This window comes from Mixophyes fleayi, chromosome 2 (genome assembly GCF_038048845.1).
Source record: "Mixophyes fleayi isolate aMixFle1 chromosome 2, aMixFle1.hap1, whole genome shotgun sequence".
Taxonomy (NCBI): Eukaryota; Metazoa; Chordata; class Amphibia; order Anura; family Limnodynastidae; genus Mixophyes; species Mixophyes fleayi.
Genome location: NC_134403.1, coordinates 337,065,976 through 337,092,136, shown reverse-complemented (window position 1 = coordinate 337,092,136; position 26,161 = coordinate 337,065,976). Strand labels below are relative to the sequence as shown.

At 43.0% G+C, this 26,161-nt stretch overlaps 1 protein-coding gene and 1 long non-coding RNA gene across 3 annotated transcripts in view; both read right to left on the bottom strand.

Annotated features, from left to right (window-relative positions):
* Nucleotides 1-267: 267 nt before the first annotated feature.
* Nucleotides 268-2,137, bottom strand: LOC142140480 (uncharacterized). Its single transcript, XR_012688505.1, has 3 exons — nucleotides 1,934-2,137; nucleotides 1,515-1,828; nucleotides 268-1,409 (listed from the first exon to the last, which is right to left on the bottom strand). It is a non-coding gene; the product is annotated as an uncharacterized LOC142140480 (long non-coding RNA).
* Nucleotides 2,138-22,658: 20,521 nt separating this feature from the next.
* CMSS1 (cms1 ribosomal small subunit homolog) overlaps nucleotides 22,659-26,161 on the bottom strand; it is a 236,656-nt gene continuing 233,153 nt past the window's right edge. For both annotated transcript variants that reach the window (XM_075197014.1, XM_075197013.1), the window contains exons 9-10: nucleotides 24,100-24,188; nucleotides 22,659-22,860 (exon numbers count right to left, since the gene is read on the bottom strand). In XM_075197014.1, coding sequence (XP_075053115.1) covers nucleotides 22,777-22,860; nucleotides 24,100-24,188 — 173 coding nt within the window. In that variant the 3' untranslated portion in view covers nucleotides 22,659-22,776. The remainder of the gene's footprint in view (nucleotides 22,861-24,099; nucleotides 24,189-26,161) is intronic.

Here is a 26,161-nt window from a genome sequence, read left to right as displayed (position 1 = left end):
ATCTCTCCCCTCTTTTCAATATACTACCCCACTGCTTCTTTCCTTTCACCTTTAGACGTATTGTCACACCGCCCCCCTTTTGACGTTCTTTTGTCTAACTTCTTTCTCTGTAGTTTCTTCTTTCTTTCCTTATTGTAAAATCGGGTCAATATCTGTACCTTTTATTTTTTCTAATAGATGGTGTTTGTTTAATAACCTGTATATTCATATGCTGTTTGTAACACATTGCAAAAATAAAGTTTTTTTAAAAAATAATAATACCTTTTGACTTTTAAATGTGTGTTTATTTTACACCAGTTTTACAACATGCATTTAACATGTACATCAACCCCCTTAATGCTTAAAAGATCACAGGACACCAAATGCTGCTTGCTTTTTATTGCATAATATTACTTACACTAACTTAGCAAGGTTAAAGGTTAAAGTATTACTTATACTAACTTAGCAAGGTTAAAGGTTAAAGTACTTTTTCTATTTTTCTGTTCCGCTTTGCGATTTTCCTTTTACTGTTCCATTTTGTGATTTTTCTTTTCCTTTTGCTGTTCCCTTTTGCGATTTTTCTTTTCCCTTTGCTGTTCCGTTTTGCGATATTTATTTTCCTTTTGCTGTTCCGTTTTGCGATTTTTATTTTGATTTTGTTGTTTTGCGATTTTTTTTTATTTTTTTTATTTTTTTGTCTCTGCTTTTTTGATGTTCTTTAGCTGGTGGATGTCAACTTCGAGATATGTCTGTGATGTTTAATAATTCAGACCTTTGCGTTGTTGGAAGGGTGTTTGCAGCGCCTTACAGTTATTCTGTTTCTTTGCGCCAGTAACCTGTAACAATATAAAATAACATTGTACACAAAATTTGTTGAGGAAATCTTGTACAACACTGGCCTAGACAGTAATATATACAGTAGATGGAACAAATATATTTACCTCTCATGGTGTCTTAGTATTAACTCTCCTTGTGTCTTTAATATTAATCATGTGGGTACTCGGCTATCCTTGTTGTCCTTTTTCTGTTCCGTTTTGCGATTTTTATTTTCCTTTTGCTGTTCCATTTTGCGATTTTTATTTTCCTTTTGCTGTTCCATTTTGCGATTTTTATTTTCCTTTTGCTGTTTCGTTTTGCGATTTTTCTTTTTCTTTTGCTGTTCCGTTTTGCGATTTTTATTTTTCTTTTGCTGTTCCGTTTTGCGATATTTCTTTTGATTTTGCTGTTCCGTTTTGCGATTTTTCTTTTGATTTTGTTGTTTTGCGATTTTTTTTATTTTTATTTTTTTTTGTCTCTGCTTCTTTGATGTTCTTTAGCTGGTGGATGTCAACTTCGAGATATGTCTGTGATGTTTAATAATTCAGACCTTTGCGTTGTTGGAAGGGTGTTTGCAGCGCCTTACAGTTATTCTGTTTCTTTGCGCCAGTAACCTGTAACAATATAAAATAACATTGTACACAAAATTTGTTGAGGAAATCTTGTACAACACTGGCCTAGACAGTAATATATACAGTAGATGGAACAAATATATTTACCTAAACTTGTGTCTTTAGTATTAACTCTCCTTGTGTCTTTAGTATTAATCATGTGGGTACTCGGCTATCCTTGTCCTGTTTTTTCTTTTCCATCATGCGATTTCTGTTTTGATTTTTCTGTTCCGTTTTGCTGTTTTTTTTTTCTTTTGGTGTTCAGTTTTTTTTTTTTTATCTTGCTTTTCTTTTTTTGCGATATATATATATATTCTCTTTTTCTTTTTTGTCTCTGCTTCCTTGTAGTTCTTTAGCTGAAGGAGGTCACCTTCGAGATTATGTCTGTGATGTTTAATAATTCAGACCTTTGCGTCAGTAACCTGCAACAACATAAAATAACATTGTAGACAAAATTTGTTGAGGAAATCTTGTACAACACTGGCCTAGACAGTAATATATACAGTAGATGGAACAAATATATTTACCTCTCCTTGTGCCTTCAGTAGTAGTCATGGTCTTCCTGTCACGTCGCCCATATTTGGACATGGGGCTTCTCTATTGTTTTCTTCAATAGGCCATTACTATGGCCTATTGAAGAAAACAATAGAGAAGCCCCATATTTGGACATAGGGCTTCTGCTCCTGGCTGAGGACATATTTGCCCTCAGCCAGGAGAAGATTTTTGTGGGCCTCTTTTCCCTCAGCCAGGAGCAGATGACCTGCGGGCTTTCAGCCCCCTGTTTTATACCCTGAGACTACTGTGTCCTTTATGACATTGAATGGGTGTGTCATTGTCAACGTGTCATATGGGTGTGCTCAATTAATCAGTCAGGGGTGTTGTCTCTTTTTATACTTAAATGGGCGTGGCCTCTTTATTGTGTTATATACAATTTGCTAAACATTAACATCTGAGTTCACAGTAACAATAAAACAGGTGGCTGGAATATATGTTCCAGGAGAACAAAGAATCATGCTTTATATTTGGTTTGTAAACATAGTCACAATTATTTGGAGATAGCAGGAACAACGGTTCAAACTGACCTACACGGAGTGGGAGGGTTATTAGGCTAGGTACACACTGAATAATTTTCCAACCGACGTGTTATCTCAAAGGATTGCACCTACGACTGCAAGTCTGATCAGTCTGACGATTCATGCGTACACACTGACACATTTTACCTTAAGATCTGTGCTCTTCATCTGGTCCTTCATCCTCTACTCTTCAGATAATGACAGTACAATATTCATTCATTCTTTATTGTCACATTGTCACCCTGATTAAAACCATCTTGTTATAGCTATCCACATGTCCCAACGAATTTCTTTAGCTTCTGTGACTCTGAAACTAAACATTCTGTCAGAACGATCAAATGAATTATTCCTTCTACAGCGCTCTCTACATTTATTCACCGGGACATTTATTGCATCGGCTGAAAAGAGCCCGACTCTGTAACCTCTATGGAGATCGTGAGCATGAGGGCATACACACTACATGATCAGTCGGTGATTGGTCGGAAAATATTAAACAGTACGACCAACCAATTAAAACGAGGATCGGCACTTTGGGACGACTTTAGATCATCATGTCACTATACACACTCGCACGATATCAGAGCAAACGGTCGGATGTTGGCTGATTGGAGGTTTTTCGTGCAATCATCGGGCCAGTGTGTACCTAGCCTTAGGTACAGCCAGGGTTTCCAACCATCATAAATGTATTGACAGTAAAATAACTGAATTTGCTACTAGTCAGTAAAAAATATGTAAATGTCAGCAACAGGGCCTGATTATCCAATAGGCTGACTATTGTACAACAGTTATACTCTGAGGAGCAGAGATTGTCGCCTCACCTTCAGCCTGCCAAGATAAGTAGCAGCAGGGGGAGGGTGATATTTCACCCCCAGTGCTAGCACTATAGATAGATTAGATACAAATATATAAATATAGAAAGAGATGGATAGAGATAGATAAATACATAGATAGAATTATATATATATATATATATATATATATGTCACGGTTCTCAAACAGAAGTACAGCTAGGAGTCATGAATTCGGTGAAAAACACTGTGTTTATTTGCAGAGAGGTGATAACAGGTAATAAGGAGCAGTGATAAATACCAGGTTCCAGCTGATGCAGCAAGTAGCATGAAATGTCCAGAAACAATCAGGTAAGGACAACAGGAAATGACATCAGGATTAGGACAACAATAACCAGCAATGACTGCTGGGAGGATCAGGTATATATAAGGGGAATGAGACACACCCAGGTGCATGAGATAATTAGTGAACATACAGGTTAACTCCTTAAGCACAAGAATAATGCACGATAGCAGCACCTCTGGTGAAAAGAGGTACTGCTGGAACACAAAATAGAAATACAAATAATAGAATGACAAAAAGGCAGGAGCTGCCATGCAAAGCAGCATGTAATGCATACGCTGTAGGCAGATCATGACAGTACCCCCTCCCTTAAGGGCGGATTCCAGACTCCCAATTACCAAAAATGTCTGAAATCATCGGAATCATAGTCCAGAATTTGGGGGCCAGCAGAAAAGTCCTCGTCCATGGGTGGATGAGCAAAGGAGACTATGCCAGCTGCCAGTTCAAGCTCTGTAGACCTTGCTCTCTTCTTTCGCTTTTTCTTTTTGCGAGAATTCCCTGGAACAGCAGTTTGAACCAATTGGGTGGAGCACAAAGAAATCTCTAGGCCAGGTGAGATGGGTGGACCTGCTGACAATACAGAGGCCCCGTAACAAGGCATAGCGGGAGGTGTTGGTGAAAACTTGTTGATCACTGCCTCGACAAATAGTTGTAAGTCAGAAAGAATGGGGTGATCAGACTCAACAAAAGGGTTTGCCCATTCCATAGCCTCTCCTCTAAAATGTGTTAACAAAAACAAAACTTGCCTCTTTGGGTCACTGGCAAGGCTAGGTACTGAGGGGAAATAAGAAGCACAAAACCTCAGTAGAGCACTAAATTGAGAAAGGTGCCCCTCAAAGGTAGATGACAGCTCACACTTGGCACCCTTGGCAACGGATGGTTCGGACTTGGCAGCAGGCTTGACAGGAGACCCGGACTGGGCGGCAGGCTTGACAGCAGGCCCGGACTGGGCGGCAGACTTGGGAGCAGGCCCGGACTGGGCGGCAGACTTGGGAGCAGGCCCGGACTGGGCGGCAGACTTGGGAGCAGGCCCGGACTGGGCGGCAGACTTGGGAGCAGGCCCGGACTGGGCGGCAGACTTGGGAGCAGGCCCGGACTGGGCGGCAGACTTGGGAGCAGGCCCGGACTGGGCGGCAGACTTGGGAGCAGGCCCGGACTGGGCGGCAGGCTTGGGAGCAGGCCCGGACTGGGCGGCAGGCTTGGGAGCTGGCCCGGACTGGGCGGCAGGCTTGCCAGCACTTTGAGAAGCCTGAGGGCAGACAGCACTTTGAGAAGCCTGAGGGCAGACAGTACTTTGAGAAGCCTGAGGGCAGACAGCACTTTGAGAAGCCTGAGGGCAGACAGCACTTTGAGAAGCCTGAGGGCAGACAGCACTTTGAGAAGCCTGAGGGCAGACAGCACCAAGTGGCAACTCGGGCTGGACCGCATGGACTGGCAACTCGGGCTGGAGGGACAGAACCCCCTCTGGAGCAGACTGTAAGAGCAGCGCCCCCTCTGGAACAGTCGGGAAGGGCAGCGCCCCCTCTGGAGCAGACTGGAAGGGCAGCGCCCCCTCTGGAGCAGACTGGAAGGGCAGCGCCCCCTCTGGAGCAGACTGGAAGGGCAGCGCCCCCTCTGGAGCAGACTGGAAGGGCAGCGCCCCCTCTGGAGCAGACTGGAGCTCAGGAACAGAGACAGCGGCTGAAGACTCAAAACTGGACACAGTGGCAGGAGACTCGGAACCGGACACAGTGGCAGGAGACTCGGAACCGGACACAGTGGCAGCAGGCTCCAAGCTGGAGGCAGATGATGTGACCTCAGAGCTGGAGGCAGATGATGTGACCTCAGAGCTGGAGGCAGATGATGTGACCTCAGAGCTGGAGGCAGATGATGTGACCTCGGCGCTGGAGGCAGATGATGTGACCTCGGCGCTGGAGGCAGATGATGTGACCTCGGCACAGGAGGCAGATGATGTGACCTCGGCACAGGAGGCAGATGATGTGACCTCGGCACAGGAGGCAGATGATGTGACCTCGGCACAGGAGGCAGAGGCTGGCACCTCGGCACAGGAGGCAGAGGCTGGCACCTCGGCACAGGAGGCAGAGGCTGGCACCTCGGCACAGGAGGCAGAGGCTGGCACCTCGGCACAGGAGGCAGAGGCTGGCACCTCGGCACAGGAGACAGAGGCTGGCACCTCGGCACAGGAGACAGAGGCTGGCACCTCGGCACAGGAGACAGAGGCTGGCACCTCGGCACAGGAGACAGAGGCTGGCACCTCGGCACAGGAGACAGAGGCTGGCACCTCGGCACAGGAGACAGAGGCTGGCACCTCGGCACAGGAGACAGAGGCTGGCACCTCGGCACAGGAGACAGAGGCTGGCACCTCGGCACAGGAGACAGAGGCTGGCACCTCGGCACAGGAGACAGAGGCTGGCACCTCGGCACAGGAGACAGAGGCTGGCACCTCGGCACAGGAGACAGAGGCTGGCACCTCGGCACAGGAGACAGAGGCTGGCACCTCGGCACAGGAGACAGAGGCTGGCACCTCGGCACAGGAGACAGAGGCTGGCACCTCGGCACAGGAGACAGAGGCTGGCACCTCGGCACAGGAGACAGAGGCTGGCACCTCGGCACAGGAGACAGAGGCTGGCACCTCGGCACAGGAGACAGAGGGAATGGGTGCCTCAGGACAGGCGGCTGGAGCTGGCAGATTGGGTCTCTTCGCAGAGAACAGGAATGCTGGAGCATAAACAGATTTGGAGTGCCGAGAGGAAACAACAGGAGATGGTTCAGTAAGCTGACGTGGTCAACGGACAGGACAGTCCTGCAAGAAATGTGCATTGCTGGCACAGTAGAGACACAGTTTGTTGGTTACTCTGCGCTGTCGCTCCACTTCGGTCAGATGGGGGCGTGGCCCACTTGTGAACCGGGCATTAGTTAAACTGCAGTTGTTATTTAAATGCAAATTTGACATGGTATTATTGCAAGGTGTTGGCGGCACGGATTCAGCAGCAGACAGAGTTGGCTGGGTCAAATCAACAGCATTAGATTTCAGTGAAACCGTCTCTGATAGTCTCCTGAGTGGGTCCAAAAGCAAAGCGGAAAATCCGGCCAGCTGGGAGCGCAACAATATAATGTCCATTTGTAAGGTTTGTAGCAGGGGTGATTCCATGATAGGTAAAACAGACATGTTGCAAAAGACAAATGAAAAACTTGATTGCAGCAAAAAGGTCCCAGAATAAAACAAAACTTTCACCTGACTCCAAAGCTGTTTTTTGGGCTGGTTATACTGTCACGGTTCTCAAACAGAAGTACAGCTAGGAGTCATGAATTCGGTGAAAAACACTGTGTTTATTTGCAGAGAGGTGATAACAGGTAATAAGGAGCAGTGATAAATACCAGGTTCCAGCTGATGCAGCAAGTAGCATGAAATGTCCAGAAACAATCAGGTAAGGACAACAGGAAATGACATCAGGATTAGGACAACAATAACCAGCAATGACTGCTGGGAGGATCAGGTATATATAAGGGGAATGAGACACACCCAGGTACATGAGATAATTAGTGAACATACAGGTTAACTCCTTAAGCACAAGAATAATGCACGATAGCAGCACCTCTGGTGAAAAGAGGTACTGCTGGAACACAAAATAGAAATACAAATAATAGAATGACAAAAAGGCAGGAGCTGCCATGCAAGGCAGCATGTAATGCATACGCTGTAGGCAGATCATGACAATATATATATATATATATATATATATATATATATATATATATATATATATATATATATATATATATTCCTTCCCAGAAATAAACCAGGAAGCCAACATACCAGCTATCATTATAAAGAATATATATTTATTCAGTCCATCTTAAAGCAGCAAAATATTCAGAGTATTTGTCTTCATTGCCAAACGTGGACCGAAATAGCAGTTGGGTCAGTACACGCACCACTCTTGATGATAAGTAAACTGAACATTTTGCTGCTTTTAGCATGGATTGAATAAATATATATTCTTCTTGATGTGTGCTGGCTTCCTGGCTAATTTCTGGGATTGAGTGTGTTGCACAGTTTATCTTGTTCTATTAGATATATAAATATATATATAGTGGTCAAAGTGGAAATTTTAGAGGTGGCGTTATGGGAAATGTAAGTGAATGGAATTTGATACTTTTACAATGAAGGCAGAAGGAAAATGACATACTAAGACCTTTTGCCCAATATACTTAAAGATTAAAGAATAGATACAAAAATATGATTTTTAATTACGATTTAATTGATTAAACAGCTCACCAAAACATTTATTTATCATTTTATTAAATAGAAAATAAAATAATATTTTCTTTGTTCTTGATGAGTTGTAGTTCATAAGGGAAAAAAACAAAAAAAACAATCGTCATTCAAAATTATCTAGTGTTCTTCCTTAACTTTATTGCAATGCTATCATGTGGGTGTATGTAGAGTCAATAAAACAAATGCAGTTCTGCTAAATTAAACCTGGTTTTGTTCTCTACATTGGCTTTTATTTATCATTGGATGGCAGTTGTTTTATTGGTGCTTATGGATAATGTTTTCATTTAGCAAAGTAAAGGAGAATTCCATATCTGAAACATGTTCTTCTAATGACCTTTCCTACACATATCCGTGGCAGCCATCCAATCACTTCTTTGACATCCATCCTGTGTTTGCAGTTTACTTTCATACTCATGCTATGTGCTGGTTAGAATGAGTATTGTCACTAGCGGAAGGAAGGTTATTGAAAGATGTTGGTCATGGAAGTCCAGTCTAGGATCTTCTTAGGAGCCAGGGAAAATGTGCATATATTGATATTGATAGAAAACATACCAAGAAAGTTGGTTGAGCTTGTTGTGTAGGGTCATATGGTTCAGCATTTCCTTCAAGAGTCCAGAATGATGTGTCAAAGGAGCTATCTCAAAGGTGTTTAGTGAGCCAGTGGTGGTGGGTGAATATAAAATTGGCAGTATATAATTATATGATCTTGTTTGTGGAGCCCTGGAGTATGTGTTATGTGCTGTAGGTAATATGTATTAATTAGGATGAACCAGATTGCGGTTGTGGTTGACATAAATGAAGAGCTTCCTGTTTATATTTAGATTGCTTTATAATCCTTTGTATTCATGCTGCTTGAAAAGAGGCTTGGGGTGGCCTTCACAGCTATCCAAATAAACAGCCATTCAGCATTATCTTATTGCTCATTTATTCATTCATTCATTCAAGTAGTGCTTTAATTTTACACTTGCTATTTGGATCCTTCTATTGGAAGCTATTGATGGCACAATAAACTGAGTTGCTGATATACATCATCTACAAAGCATGCAGTAATTCATTAAAGGACCATTAACCATAAAGCTTCTTCACTATAATAGGCATAATATACACATGGAAAAGAGTAAATTCCTTCATGCACAGCAGATGCTCTTACTCTGAATAGAACTCTTACTTATAGTGCCCTTCGAATAGCAGACTTATACAGTACAAGTTAACCCGTGCATGATACTCATGCATTCTAGTCAAATCAAGCTACTTAAGGAGCTAGATTTACTAAGCTGCGGGTTTGAAAAAGTGGGGATGTTGCCTATAGCAACCAATCACATTCTAGCTTTCATTTATTTAGTACCTTCTACAAAATGATAGCTAGAATCTGATTGGTTGCTATAGGCAACATCCCCACTTTTTCAAACCCGCAGTTTAGTAAATCTAGCCCAAGGTGTTAAAAAGTTTCTTGTCATGCATTTGGGCCTAGCCCAGGCCTCCTCAGGGGAAGAGCGTTACTTCCCGACGCAAGCGCCCTTTTTTAACGTGGTTTTGTCCACATGTCACCACCTCATCATTTTTCTCCATCACCTCATCCTTCATCTTTATCGCCACATCTATCCAGATGTCTATCCAGACACAGGGATCTCTCTCAGCGGTCCTGAGTATCACACTCCTCTCTCTCTGTCACCCCCGGCAACCACCAACCACTCCCAACTGTCACCCCCGGCAACCACCAACCACTCCCAACTGTCACTTCTCCTTCAAGAAATATATATATATTTTTTAAAATCTTTATAAACACTTTTAACAATTAACAAATTAAATTAACAAATTAAAAACATCTTCGTATACCAAATTTCAGCCTTTTCTGAGTTTTTTTCCCCCCACACACTAAGAATTTAGTAGGTCAGTGTATAACTCCGCCCAGCAGGTGGCGATGCAGCTTGGTTTTTTTTTTTTTTCACACACACACAGACTAACACATGCCACTAGGCTTTTATATTATAGATTAAACATCTGCTTCATTTTATGGTTTGTTTACTTTGTGTTGGTTATTATTAGAGATGCTCACTGACCCCCGTGTTTTGGTTTTGGATCTGGATTACCGTCATGTTTTGGTTTTGGTTATGCCAAACCGCCATTGTGTGTTTTGGTTTTGGTTTTGTTTTGCTATTTTGTTTAAAAATCAATGTTTTTGGGCATAAAATAACCAAATTCAGTGCTCCACCTGTTTCTTGGATAAGAACTGTAATTGTAAAGCGAATAAATTATCAAAAAAACAGTTTAATTCCTGGTAGGCCTTCATTAGTTCTACACACAAACCAGATTGTCTTCCTCTCCATCTATGCATATTGGCAATGCAGCCATCGTCTTTGGATGTATATTACACCCTACACTTATAGTTAAATATGTAAAGAAATGGACAAAGGCAGTTTGGTTTCTGTCTCTCTAGGCCCCCCTCCAATTGTAGAAAATACTCAAAAATTCAGCAGTTATAGACTGTACAATATAAATTGAAATGGACAAAGGCAGTTTGTGGAGTGCCTGAGGAGACCGCTAGTTCATTTAGCGGATTAGGGCCTACTGGATCCCGTCATAGGAGCGGCCTAGGAGTTGGCGGGGAGTCGCCTATGCTGAGCCCGGTGATCTGCGTTTCTTACTACTACCCGGGACATACCTTGGGCTGAAGCAGCTGATCATCTCTGCGCAGCTGGCTGTGTCCCCCCCAGGGTGGATTGTCTAAGGCGGTAAAACCAGAAGTCGCCTTCCTCCGGCACTTCCGGTCGGAATCGCCCAGCTCTCCAGCGCTGTCCTGGTGCCCTGGTCTAGTGGGGTCCTCTGCATGGTTCTACCGCCGGTTATACATGTCCCCGCGGCCCGCCGGCGGTGCGCTTTTGACCTGGTGACATCTGGTCTGCAGACTTCCCCTGCTGCACGAGGAGAGTGGTATGTGTAAGATAGGGGCAAGGTCAGTGTGTGTCCTTCTCAAGCTGCTGATTTAATTAAGCTATAGCTTGTCTGGGCTAGTTGCTGAATGCATCTGAAAAGAGGCTTCCCAGGGTTACTGACCTGATGCATACAAGCCTAACTCTCTGCTGCCACCCAGTGGTGTACCCCAAAAAAGTGCAGGCAGTGTCATTGTATCATATAAAATTCCTACACAGCTTCACACTTGACAGCTGGAAAACAATCTTCCTCTAAACTGGTATCCTGACATCCCATCATCTAGAGAACTGGCAAGAGACTGCTATTATTATTATTATTATTATTATTATCATCATTTATTTGTTAGGCGCCACAAGATTTCCGCAGCGCTGTACACAAAGCAAACAGTAGGCTATACAGGGTGAGACAGTACAGAACAATAAACAAAAATACCAATGCTTCAGAAACTCCAGGCAGGCTAATGCAGTAGAGGCGGAGTAGAAGAACAGGTGTGGAGACAAGAGAGAAGAAGGCCCTGCTCATTCGAGCTTACATCCTAAGGGTGGGTAAAACGAACCAGACACAATTGAAGGAAGTTGAAGTGTGGGGAGAAGGACCGAGAGGAGAGAGGATAGAACGTTAGGAGGAGATGCGGGGTTAGGTAGAAGGTTGGTACGCTTTGAGGAACAGGTCAGTTTTGAGTGCTCGTTTGAAGGAGCACAGATTAGGAGAGAGACGGATGGAGCGAGGGAGGTCGTTCTAGTGAAGGGGGCAGCACGGGAGAAGTCCTGGATTCTGCAGTGGGAAGTGGTAATAAGAGTGGAGGAGAGGCGGCGGTCATTAGCTGAAGACCACCCGCATACCCATGCTGATGTAATCCTGAATATGGCTGTCTAGGATGCCCACCCGGGGAGGGGGTTCGGGGGTCTCTCGATCACGCTTACTCATGTGAGACAACATACGTACCCAAGGATGACAATGTATGTGTAACTGGTGACTAAATGGGGAAAGACAAGAAAACTCCCGCACAAAAAGCACCGAAGAAAACTAGAGATTCCACTCCACGAGGTGCTTTCCAACAACTTTTTGCTACTAATGCTTCTACAACATCTTCACCTGCAGCATCACAGCCACCTGCACAAGATCCATCGATTTCACCACAATCCTCAACTTCTATATCTTCTATTACCATGTCAGAGAGGGGAGACTTAAGAGAAATCCTGTCCCATCTAAAAACACTCCCAACTAAAACGGACTTTCAAGCGCTCGAGACTCGGATCCAAGAGACCATACAGTCACAAATTGCTTCAATTAAATCAGAACTCTCTCAGATGTCAGAAAAAATTGTATCCATGGAAGATCATTCAGAGACGGTGGATTCACGAATTGATAATCTCCAGAGTATGGTCACACAGCAATTTGGCGAATTTCGCAAAAGACTGGATGACCTTGATAATAGAGGCCGTCGCAATAACCTGAGAATAAGAGGTGTTCCGAAAGATGTCCCCCCTCTTGGGATCTCGGAGGCTCTCACTAAAATATTTAATGAGCTTCTTGAAGCTGATCCAAACAATCAGATCATTTTCGACAGGGCGCATAGAGCCCTACGCCCAAAGAGCGCGCAATCTGATAATCCATGTGACATTATCTGCAGGCTGCACTACTTCTCGGTTAAAGAAGCGATTCTCAGGAAAGCACGCGGAGTGACAAGCATAGATTTCAACGGCCATGAAATCCAAATATTCCAGGATTTGTCTTGGTATACTTTGCAACAAAGACGGGTTCTGAAACCCCTTACAAACGAGCTTAAAAAGCGCTCCATTCGGTTCTGATGGGGATTCCCGCTGAGTATTCAGGTCCACCATGAAGGGAAAGTGGTGATACTCCACAACCACGCAGATGTTGGAACTTTCTGTGAAAACCTCAATCTACCTAAAATACAGATACCAGATTGGGACAATCCTGCCACAACGCAATTCCCAGCTCCCGCATCTAATAGGGATGGTTGGCATAAGGTCTCAAGAAACAACAGGAGAGCCTGTCCAATGATTCCGGCTGGAACCCAGAGTGGGACCTGACTTTGAGGCTCTACTTGTTTTGAATATCTTTCTCTAATATATGCTCTTAGTGTTTGATGCAAATGTTTCTTCATGTTCCCTGTTAAGGTTGCTACATAACATACTGTTTATTTCTATCCCCATCTTGACACATTATTAATAGATATATCTAGTAATAGACATGTGTATAAATTTACTCTCCCTGCTACACATATTATTACAATTACTAAATGATTGGTTTGGTACAGTGGTGACCACTGCCAAGCCATTCCTCTTAAAATCCCCTTGGTTTACTCTGATATATTGATTACAGTTTTTATTAAAAAATGCTTAGTTCTACATTTCATTCCTGGTTGGGGTAGCCCCGGTGCCCCCAGTATTCCCTCGGTTTATCCGTCCTGTTCGATTTGTCCAGGGGTTAATATTGTCCCCCCCTGGTTACGGTAATTCACTATGTTACTTTATAAGTACTGCTTGTTAATGCTCTCTCATTTTTTGTCTGTATTCTGTTCTTTCCTTTCTTTTCCCTTCCCTCGCTATCTCACCCCGTCTCTCCCCCCTCTTGGAGCTTCTTTAGTGACTACAAACCCGAAACTTTGAATACCACCCCATGGCTCGCTCCCGCATTCTCCAGATGGTACGGACGTGACCAACGCTGCAGATTCTTTCTTCAATGGATAAGTTGAAAGTTATTTCTACCAATGTTAGAGGTCTAAATGTTCCTCAGAAACGTTCCCGCCTTCTACACACACTACACATAGACAAGGTGGATATAGCATTTGTCGAAGTCGTATAATTGGATGAACAAAAGTATATTGGTTAATATTGTTTTGCCGTGCGATTTGTATAAATACTGCTGCTAATTATGACTTTGGGCAGCCAGAAAAATTTGCGTTTCACACTGGGGAATATGGGAGACCCCAAAGCACTTGTAGTGCAAAATTTTTTAAAAATAAGCCTCCTCTATCCCTGCTCTAACAATTGCTAATAGAATGTGAATTAATAATAGAATTGAATAGATTTGAAATGAAAGAATAATAGAAAGAATAAGGTGTACAATTATTGCTCTGTCCCTGCGCTAATACAGCCTGTGACCTAACCCTGCTCTCTCCCTCTGTCAAATGGCGATGGATTGCTGGGGAGGCTGGTATTTATGCTTTTCAAATCTCGCAAGAACCGAGCTCAGAAATACGAATGCGTCACGATGACGTTTTGCCTCGATTTCGATTCCGAATGGGCGGGAGAGTACCCGGTACTCGGATAGGCGAAATTCGGATGGATTCGGATCTCGGGGAACCGAGCCCGCCCATCTCTAGTTATTATACTTGATCTCACACTTAAAATACTGGTCCTGAGACCAGGGCCATCTTTTCCATTGAGCACGATGGGCAGCTAAAATCACAATAACAGTTTATTTTAAAATGTGCATATATAAAATGTATATAGTATTTTAGGCATAAAAAATAGCTTGTAACTGAAAAAAGCACAGATATATTGTTAATTATAGACACAAACATGCAGGCCTATAATAAATTCCATTACCAAGTTGTTAGCAGTTAAGTTGATTGTAGGGATTCCTTGATATGTTGCTGGATTTTCTAGAAGAAGGTTAGTGGCTGTTGGGGGTTTAATAAGCAGAAATTGAATATCCAAGCACTTGCAGTGCCAAGACAAAAGTCTCACCGTTTATTCACCAATTTCCAAAAACTTCTTCCGCCAGATGTCGGTAAGTGATTAAGAAGACTCGTCTCCTATTTATACAGTGGAAAATCCCAATTAGCTGCTATATATGTGTAGTTAGTTAAGTCTTCAACATCATCACCATTTATTTATATAGCGCCACTAATTCCGCAGCGCTGTACAGAGAACTCACTCACATCAGTCCCAGGGGCACACGCAGGATTGTTAAGGGGGGTTCCCTCCCCACCCTAAAAACAAAAACCGTGAGAGAGCTGCTGCGCATGCACCGGACGCTTCTTTGACAGCGCCGCGGCTGCTGTATAGTACAGTGCCGCTATGTGGGGCACTTCGTTAGCGGAGGGGAGGGGTTTCTGGCTCTGCCCCATTGGAGCTTACAGTCTAAATTTCCTAACACACACACTCAGACAGAGACAGACTAGGGTCAATTTGATAGCAGCCAATTAACGTAGTATTATGTTTTTGGAGCCTTGAGGTGTTTCTGTGCTCTCGTGCACCTTCATCAAAAGGTCAGGCAGCAAGATCTGGGGCAGTAAAATAAAATAATTTATTTAAGAAATTATAATTTTCTTGATGCAAAAATCTAAATTAGCAATGTTTAACCAGCTGATATAGCCATTTTATAGACCACAAGGCATAGTGATCCTTCAAAATGACCATCATAGATGTGTTGGTTGTACTTTGTATAAGGGATGAAAGAGGCAACTTGTCAGTTGTTGGTTTAGGCAGCAAAATGGCCAATATATCATGTATGGGGTCATCAAGTAAACAGAAAATATGATGCTTGGTGCTATTTGGTTGTCTGCCTTGTAAAATCTGTCCCTCCACATGTGTTGCCAAGATGGCCAATATTTACTAAACTGCAGGTTTGAAAAAGTGGAGATGTTGCCTATAGTAACCAATCAGACTCTAGTTATCATTTTGTAGAATGTACTAAATAAATGATATCTAGAATCTTATTGGTTGCTATAGGCAACATCTCCACTTTTTCAAACACGCAGTTTAGTAAATTTCCCCCCAGATCTTTTAGTAACTGGGACAATCAGCCTGAGCCTTCCATTTGTGGCCAGCATTATTATTGTCAAAAGGCAACAAGGGTGTCAGTGTCCAATAAGGCCGACTACTAATTGTACAGCAATATGGTGCATTAGTCTGAATTATTTTTTTCATCATTATTATTTTTCAGGTCAGATCACTGTCTGAATATATGTGTCAGGAAGCCATATTAAGTTGCATATTTTTTCCTCTACTATGATCAAAGTTACGTCATACTTACCAACTATTTGATGTTCCCTCCCTAGGGGATCCCGGAGGGGAGCTGGGGTGTGAGGACAGAAAGGGATGGGTGGGGGAATGGGCAGGTTGCAGTTTAATGGCCTGCTCTCCCGGGAGTCCGTGAGACCTACCCGAACTTCAGGAATCTCCTGGACATTCTGGGAGAGTGGGCAAGTAAGGGTTACGTGGGGCCCTTGCTCTGGTGATCAGGTGGCTAAGCTTCTTGTACTAAACTAAACCTGTGTTATAATGTTTCTGGTATTGCGTTATTTATTATAGTATATAGTATCATTTAATTATCTATTATAGTATATAGTATCATTTAATTATCTATTATAATATGTAGTATAATGTAATTAACAAACCTAAAAGAGAAATGAAATAATTCAACAATGCTTGTGCAACTGTATAGTAACACTGCAGCTTCACTTCTACATTCCAGGAAGTGTGGTACAATATAATAATGCCCCAGTAAAAAAAATGCTATGATTTCTTTATATATACTTGTCATGGTGGACAGTTCTGTTTATTAGAGGGTGTACATTACAGACGTGACCATGTCCAGGATGGATGAGATAGAGAACTAACGTTGAAGAATGTCGGAACAGAGATGATAAATATTGTGAATAGACCATTGATTTCTGTGTTGTTATAGTGACATAGTGCAGGTGACAAATTACTGACATAGCTGTTTCATGAAACACTTCACATTTCAAGAAAATAAACAGCAAAGTGTCACTTATAAATCTCCAAATTTGGGGTTGTGCAGTACATCTTTTGTGGGAGCGATAATGTACCACCTTGGTGACCAAGTACAGGCACAGATACATACCCACAATCGGTTTGCAGAGTGTGCATTCGGGCAGATGTTTTGCACAATCGACAGCCGAGATGAGAGCTACTCACTGGAGTCTGAAGTCATGAAAATGGGGGTCTGTCTTTACTACATGCACATTTATATAAACTTTAATGTCATTATTACATTAATACATACGGTTTGGACGTGTGGGGGCGGGGCTAAGCAATTTGCGTCATTGACCCTGCCCCCTACACTGACATCACACTGTATAGCCTATTACAGCAAGGAGCGTGGCATGATGACACGCGAATCGCGTCATAAGCCCAGCCCATCAATGCTTAGCTTGATGAAGGGCCAGCAACCGGGAGGTTTGCCTGCTCTCCCAGGAGAGCGGGAGGACTCCCAGAAATTCAAGAGTCCCCCGGACATTCCGGGAGAGTAGGCAACTATGTATTAATATTTGTGCAGATAAAATGTTGTGTCAGATCAAAGGGGGCTTAAAGTATAGACCAACAGCCGGCACTTCCAAGGACATGTTAGAATGAGGTCTAATGAGAATAAAAAGGATCTGTGGCCACCCGCTAAACCAGGCGCGCCCACCTAAATCCACAAAGCTGAAAGCATAAAGCTCATTTAAATGTCTTTCTTCCTGCAAACACAAAATCTCCATTTTGCATATAGGAGCAGAAAGTGTCGCTTTCCTACACTTTTCCTCAGCACCTTCCCTTTCCATCTCCTTCCATCAGACTGAGCATTTACATCCCACGTGGCTTAGCACCACAAGGCACTAAGCCACATGGCATTGCTGCAGTTCATATATATCACCTCTTCTGTCTACCAGCCTAATCACTGGTTCTAATGATTATTTACATAAAGTGGACTCATCATCTGGAAACATGTTAAATACTGTAATTCTAAAGGGAAAATAGCACTTGCATAATGACAGCTATAGACTGGTTTGACCCCTCTGACTTGGCAAACCTGGAATTTGGCTAATGCTGGATTTATAGTTACTAAGATTTTAAAATATTTGTCATGGCCCCTTTGCTTCTGAGGCTTTGCATGTAAGCTTATCATGTTTGATGCTGTCTAAACAGAATTTGGTGCACTACAATCCTCATCATGACGTACTTACTGACTATAATGCAATTGTATTGTATTTAAGCACAGGGCCAGGTTAAAGGGCACATGGGCCTGGAGCTGAAAATTATGAAGGGGTTCTACTTTATTGCTGAAATAATAGAAATAAAAGTTTGATGGCTTCTTACATCTGCCCACAAGGATTGCGGACTCTTAAGAAGGCACATTTGATGGCAGATGAGGGCTAAGGACCATTACAGGTTACAATATTGCTGTCTGACAGAACAGGAGACAGACAACCACTACCATATTATGGACTCTATAATATCTGCCTGGGAATGCTAACTGTTGTCATTTTCTGTTATATATCATTATTCTATGTGTTCTATCAAGCCCGGGAATTTCCGCTAAATAGCAGCTTCACGTTCATGAGGGACTCTCATTGATTAGAGTTAGGATCACCCTATTAGCAGAAGCGCCGTGATGTGGTGGGTGGCTTATCATACATTTGCACATGTGTGTATCTTAGAATTCTGCATTTTTATGTACAAGTAAAAATAGCAGCTTTGTTACTGGTTAACAGCTGTTTGCGGGGGGGATTTTTCTCTGTATTTGCTCTTTTCAGGATAACCCCACCCTCTCAAGCACCTGCTGTTAGCCTATAAATTGATTGAGCAACTTTCCTTATTGTCATTTTCAATGTTGTCATCTGTAGATACATACATACACATTTATACATCTACCAATATATTGTATATAAAGAAAATGATATATTATATACACATTTATCTAGATTGCCTAGGCTGTCACTTACCCACTTCACTAATAAGATGAAAACGAACATTGTTTTAACCCTGAAAGATATCACGCATCTCACCAGGTTAGCTCCATGTTGTTCATTGTGTGCTTTGGTTTCCCTTAGTTACCGCTATCTGCTTTTCAGCCTGGTCTTCCTCTATCATCGGACGCCATCTTGCCCAGTGGTCTGCGCATGCGATACCACGGGAACCTTCAAAACCTCTGCTCCGCAGTGATTGGATCATCTGCAGCCAGTTCTCTTTATAAGGGCCCCCGTCTATTTAATGGGTGTCAGATCATCAGGTCTCTCTACCTGATAGGAAGCATTCCCTCTGACTCCTGTTTTTCCTGACATCGTGGGTGGTGCAGCTCATCACTACAGCATTACTGTGCAGCTCATCGCTACTCAGCATTTCCTGTGCTGCTCACTGCTTCTCAGCAATTACCTGTGCTGCTCACTGCTTCTCAGCAATTACCTGTGCTGATCACTGCTTCTCAGCAATTACCGATGCAGGTCACCACTAGGTTCTCAGCAATACCTCTGCTGCTCACTCCTTCTCAGCAATTACCTGTGCAGCTTATCGCTTCCCAGTATTACCTGTGCAGCTCATTGCTTCCCAGCATTGTAGCCGCAGAGCATCGCTCATCATTAGTCCAGTTCCAGCGTCAGGACCGCCATCAGAAATCGTGGGGCCCAGTACAAATGAAGCAGGCAGGGCCCCCCGAGGACCCCCCGCCAATGAACCAGGGCCATCTTTCCAACTGCGCAGGATGGGCAGGTGTCCGGGGGCCCAGGGCAATGAAATAAAAATCATTGAACTTAATCAGTTAAGTTTTTATATATATATATATATATATATATATATATATATATATATATATATATACACATACATACATACATTCACCAAATATTGGCATTGTCCCTACTAAAATCACAACATTTCACATACTCTCCTGCTCTCTCCTACCTGTTCTTCTCACTTTTCCCACCTGTGGCTGCAGGTTTCTTTAGTTGCGGCTTGTCTGGATCCTGGAATGTTGGACGCCCTTAGTTGGAAAAAAAAAATGCGTACATTTAGAAAATTACAGCCAGCCCCGGCGTTAAATCAACATCACCCACGATTTATAATTAGGTCTTTCTCCAACCCCAACATTAAAATAACAGTATTCAACATATATTATATATATTATAACATACCTATACAGACCCATATAAAGCCGATGTTAGATGTTGTCCTTCTGAATACTAGGTGACTACCAAAAAAGGTTGAAGGATGGAAGCCTGTAGCAAGTGTATACTGGAGGTGACTTTTTTACTTCACTGACTACATGTGAAGATTCGTCCAAAGTTTCTACCTCTAATTTAGAACCCAAAATGTCTAAAACCAGTGGTTCCCAAACTTTTGCAGTTCGTGGCACCCTTAGAGTCTCCATAATTTTTTCAAGGCACCCCTCCAAAATAATTACTGAGCAGTCCTGTTTTAGAAGTAGTTGGGTCAAAAAAATTTAACAAGTAGTTAGGTCAGGACAGAAATACTTATTTAGTTGTATGCAAAAATGCCCCCTCTACATCCAAACACACTGCCCCCTCTGCATCCAGTCACTCTGCCCCCTCTCACGCTGCTCCCCTCCTCTGCCCTCTGTCATGCTGTCCCCTCCTCTGCCTTCTGTCACGCTCCCTCTCACTCTGCCCCCTCCTCTGGCCTCTGTCCCCCTCCACTCCCTCTGTCACACTGTCCCCCTCCTCTGCCTTCTGTCACGCTGCCCCCTCCTCTGGCCTCTGTCACACTGTCCCCTTTCCTCTGTCACGCTGTCCCCTCTCCTCTGCCATGCTCCCTCTCACTCGGTCCCCTCTGCCGCGGGAAAGCCAGAAGAAAACAAAAGAAAAGATAAACTCACCAATCCGCGCGGCGCCGGGACCCAGCATTCTCCCTCTCTCTCACGCAGCTTGTCGCTATAGTGACAAGCTGCATGAGAGAGGAGTTTGCTGGGTCCCGGCGCCGCGCGGATTGGTGAGTTTATGTTTTGTTTTTTCCTGACTTTCCCGTGGCACCCCTGTGACAGCGCCGCGGCACCCCTGGGAACCGCTGGTCTAAACCCTAATGTTTGTCATGGGATCCACAGGCCTGTACAGAATTTGTCAGTTGTGCATTTTAAATATCCCTTTATTTACTTACCTTTGAATTAGCTTTTTTCCTCTCTTCTCTTTTCTTCTCTTCTGTCTTCTTGCTTCTGTCTTGTTCCTCTCTGCACAGTTCCTCACTGAGTGTCAGGCGTGACTTGATGATGTCACGCCTGACATTCAGTGTAAATAGTGCAGAGAGGAAGAAGGAGGGATGCCGGCGCTGCCATCACAAATGAGTATCTGTGGGGGGGGTTTCCCTCTAGCCTGCTCCCCCCACCAACGGACTACCGAACACCAGCACCCGCCCGCCCCGCCCGCGCGAAGAAAAAGGAAAAGTTTAAAAAAGAAATGTGGGCCCGGGCTCACCAAGGGGCCCTGCCACCGGGCCCGGTACAAGTACAAGAGTACCCCCTGTACCCCCCTGATGGCAGCCCTGTGCAGCATCATAACACCTGTGCGGATCCCAATGCTATTGCTCTCTGGAGCTCATCGCTTCACTGTCTTATTGGTTCAGCTTCTCTCACAGTCAAGACCTGAGGATTCACTGCAGAGCATCGCTCATCATCCGTCCTGTTCCAGAGTTATACACCTGTGTGGACCTCAGTGCTCCAGCTCTCTGCAGTTCATCTCTTCACTACAACTTCTATTTTGCCTAACAGCTACTTGGTGGTTCTGCGCATTATCTGCTCTGCGGCCCCTATAGGACCGTGACCTGCGGTTGAGGGCATCTAAGACCATATTCCCTTGTGGGAATCCCTGGTGAATACCTCTCCTCCGTTAGACTCCGCACCTCTTTGGGGGTAAGCTGTCACTTGCGCAGAGATCAAGACCATTCCCATTATCTGGATTTCGTGACAAAAGATAAACAGAGAAGGGATTTTCTTGGTATAACTGCAGCCCAGGTAGATTTCTACACTCCAATGTCAGCTACTTTTTCTCGCTTATTACACACAGCGATGGGAAGGTGTGTGACATCATCATGCATAAAGAGCTGCATGTTCTCTGCACTCAGCGGAGCAGGCCCTTCCGCTCAGTACTAGTGATTCATAGTGAAGACATAACTGGTATCCGACTGGCCATAGGACAGAGCGGTGGTACTCGCTATTCTGACGAGTACAATACTGACAACAATATAGGCAAAACATTTCGGATTCCAATTACATAGACATGGTTTAAATGCAGACTTACATTAACATACACAGGGGACATTTCTGAACACACTGGAATGCAGACTGGTATAAATTCCGAACATACTGAAAGGCGGCACTTAACTTTGACGTCACTAAACAGATCGACATTGAGATTTCAGAATTTAAAGCGGCAATGTCAGGACCCGGCAACTGGACAACTTAATCTAAGGGTTAGGGGCCTGGTCCTGCCATTGCCACTTTAAATTCCAAATTAAAAGCGTATGAATAGCATACCCCACCCGGACCAAGAAGTTCTCGCAGGTGCACCCGGGACCATTCATCAGAGTCTCTAAGTAATAAAAGGTGGCCTAAAATGCAGTTCCATCATGTCCATTTTTATTCCGGCCCTGTTTTCGCACAGCATTTTGTAAGCTGAAGCGCACTTATGTAACAAGTAAACCAACATTTCAATGCATGTTTTGCAGAATGTGTTAAATAAACCACAGATAATCCCAGGTCTGTCAGATGCTCTTTACAACAAGTTATTTCATCAATCTCAAAAAGTATTTCCATGTTTTGCTGAATGACCTGAAACGACATTGTGCATTGTATATTGGCTTCATATGCAACACTGCTTAATAAGTTCAGTCATTTCACACTGTCACGTTACATATTCTACACTACACTTTAGGAAGCCAGACGTTTTTGCTGTAATAATTTCAGGTACTTTTGTTGAAGGTAATAAATATGATTTTTCAATAAAAAATTAGAAAATTGCATTTTATCCATTTATGTGTATTATTAGGTCACACTTACATGTACCTAAACTCTCATACCAACACACAAACACTGTGTGCAGCACATTATGTATAAATATAACCATCACAGACAAGCTGAAAACCAGGTATTGCTTTATTGTTAAAGATTATGGAGTATCAGCGGTTGCACAAAAATTCACTATAAACACAAACAAGCTGAATAAAATATAATTAGATTGCACATAATGTAAGGGTTAAAATAGACCAAACTTCAGAGATCCTTCTCTACATGCAGTGATCAGACCTGTCTCCAGGAGCTCGACCATATCTTTCTTCACCTACATGACATATAGAACACATGTTACACGTATATACAACATGGAACTTCACAAGTCAAAATGCAGAGACGTAACAGACTATATCGCTGTGAAGACAACATTTCATATAGAACATTTAGATTTATTAATACAGACTTTTAAAGACTCATTGTGTGTAGGTACCATAATAATATCTCTGCTGGAACTGTAATGCTGGTATAATCATTGTGTGTCAGTACAGTGGCTTAGTGGTTAGCACTTCTGCGATACAGCACTGGGGTCATGAGTTCATTTGCCGACCACGGCCTTATCTGTGAGGAGTTTGTATGTTCTCCCCGTGTTTGCGTGGGTTTCCTCCGGGTGCTCCGGTTTCCTCCCATACTCCAAAAACATACTGGTAGGCTAATTGGCTGCTAACAAAATTGACCCTAGTCTGTCCATGTGTGTGTGTGTGTGTGTGTGTGTGTGTGTGTGTGTTAGGGAATTTAGACTGTAAGCCCCAATGGGGCAGGGACTGATGTGAGTGAGTTCTCTGTACAGCGCCACGGAATTAGTGGTGCTATATAAATAAATGGTAATAATAATACCATAATAATATATCTGCTGGTACTGTAATGCAGTATAATCATTGTGTGTCAGTACCATAATAATATCTGCTGGTACTGTAATGCCGGTATAATCATTGTGTGTCAGTACCATAATAATATCTCTGCTGGTACTGTAATGCAGTATAATCATTGTGTGTCAGTACCATAATAATATCTCTACTGGTACTGTAATGCCGGTATAATCATTGTGTGTCAGTACCATAATAATATCTCTGCTGGTACTGTAATGCTGATATAATCATTGTGTGTCAGTACCATAATAATATCTCTGCTGGTACTGTAATGCCGGTATAATCATTGTGAGTCGTCACCATTATAATATCCCTTCTGTCTGTTCCATACTATATAGCTGCCAGATATCTATAGAAATTGGAATTCCAGAAGAGGCTAGTAGGGGCTGCTGTTAAATAGACAATGCAAACTGGAGGAACCAGCAAATTCATTTTTCCACTATATTTGCCCCAGTAAAAGCAACATTGTATGGGACAAATAGATGATCATTCTCTGCAATGGGGGTTCTACATTTTGTAGGCTGGATAGATATCTACGAAGTACAGAACATTTCTCTTTCCTCGCCTTATAAATACTGTATCTGCCCCCTGCAGAGCCTTATAACACAAATAATGGGCACAATAAGAACATTACTCATTACCTCTGGAATATCCACCATCCTCCGTAGCTTCTGGTCCCTCCAATTCCAATCCCAAACAAGATATTTCAAGGATTCCAAGCTAAGACCATCTATCAGCAGAACAAGACAGAGCCAAGTGTTAATAAACAAATAATGACTGTGTAGCATTGGTGAGGGCTGCACAAGCGTACTGAAGAGTCACACGTGTTGATATTTTTACCTGAGGATGCAGTATATTATAATAATAGGTGAAAGCAGGGTTTGTATAAATAGCACATAAAGTATGAGAAATAGAGGATACAGCTGGCCGCACGTGATGATTTCATTGACCACTTTGGCTGGTTTAAATCAAATTGTCTCAACATCATTACAGCTACATTCACTCAATCAAATTTGGTCTGATGTAATTGGTCAGATCTTAAAACCTGGTATGCCTAGGACTGCCTAGGAGGGTATTTGTTGTCATCTTTTGATCAGAATGAATGGGATCCCTTGCACTAGCCTATTAGTGGCCAGATCTGTGCAATTTATCCCAGCACAAGTATGAAAAAAACTGGCTACAGATCAGATCATTGTGCCAAGATATGATGCTGGATCACCACACAGTGACCAGCTCCAAGCAGGAAATGATTATATATATGGGCCCTGCAGCCCAGGGAGGCCCGTCAGAGGCAGCACAAGAGAAAAAAAAAAACCTGAAAAAAAAAAGATGAAATCACTTACCTTGTGGTCAGCTGGCGATCCGGCTCCCTCCATGGTCTCCTCCTCCGTCGCGCTCCACAATGGATGTCAGGCGGGCGTGATGACGTCACTCCCGACATGCACTGCGAGCGCCGCACGGAGGAGAACATGGAGGGAGCCGGATCACCAGCTGACCGCAAGGTAAGTGATTTCATCTTTTTTTTCTTCAGGTTTTTTTTTTTCTCTTGCGCTGCCTCTGACGGGCCCCCCTGGGCTGCAGGGCGCCCGGGCACCTGCCCATTGTGCCCAATGGGCACAATACATACATACAAGTACTCCTCACTTAACAACCTACCCATTTAATGACCACTCGGAGTTACGACCAGGTTCTCCCTGGGTCCTCATTGTTATAATTGCTGCTGTTTGTAGAGCTTTACTGTACACATGTTTATTTTCTGTTATGCAGTGTTATGTAATGTAAAGCAAACTAACAAAATACAGTTTTCTTTAGTCTATTTCTTCATTCAGAATCAATAAAAATGATTACAATACATGTAGGTGCATATAACAGTACTGTACTCACTTAGCGACCAATTCGCTTAACGACCTAGTCGTAGGAACGGAACTCGGTCGTTAAGTGAGGAGTAACTGTATGTATATATATATATATATACACACACACACACACACACACACACACACCTGATCCACAATGTTTATGGCAGTTTGTATAAGGGATGAGCAGGGCAGTATTACAGTCACATTATTCCCTCTTTGTAACTGTAGTAACAACTGATTGAGCCCATTATCAGCACCTGACACCTTCCATCGCTCACCAAGTTCCATTGCTGCTTCTCAGCACACACACAGACCAGGCTTGTTATAATAAGAGTTAGCAGAGATTCCAAGTGGTCTCACCACACTTTCGCCACAAGAATGTATATAAATCATTCCACTTCCGTGGTAAGAGAGTGATTGAATATAATAAAATAAATCAGTGGGCTCTAATGAAGAGCAGAGATGCCTGGAATAGGTTAGGAGGTCTTGCTGCATATACCAGTCTACATGTTCTATGGAATAAGTGATTCATAGAAATGCCTTATGGGGACACTGCTTAGAACTGCTGCTAACTACTAAAATGCTGGAGAGGCTTGTGGCAGAAGTCCAGCGTCTGCTTATGACATGATTAGGTATATTAATATAAGTACTCAGAAGGTCTCTAAAAACATTGAACAATTTATGTTTTTTGGTTTGTTTTTTTATCTATAAAGACTTTTTTCCTTTCTTAATTGAAAAAAAACTAAAGTTACAATAAACTTTATTTCCATGTTTTCAACTAAATCCCATAATATTATTTAATATGTTTCTTGTCTTAGCACAATGACAGATTCCTGCTGTCAGG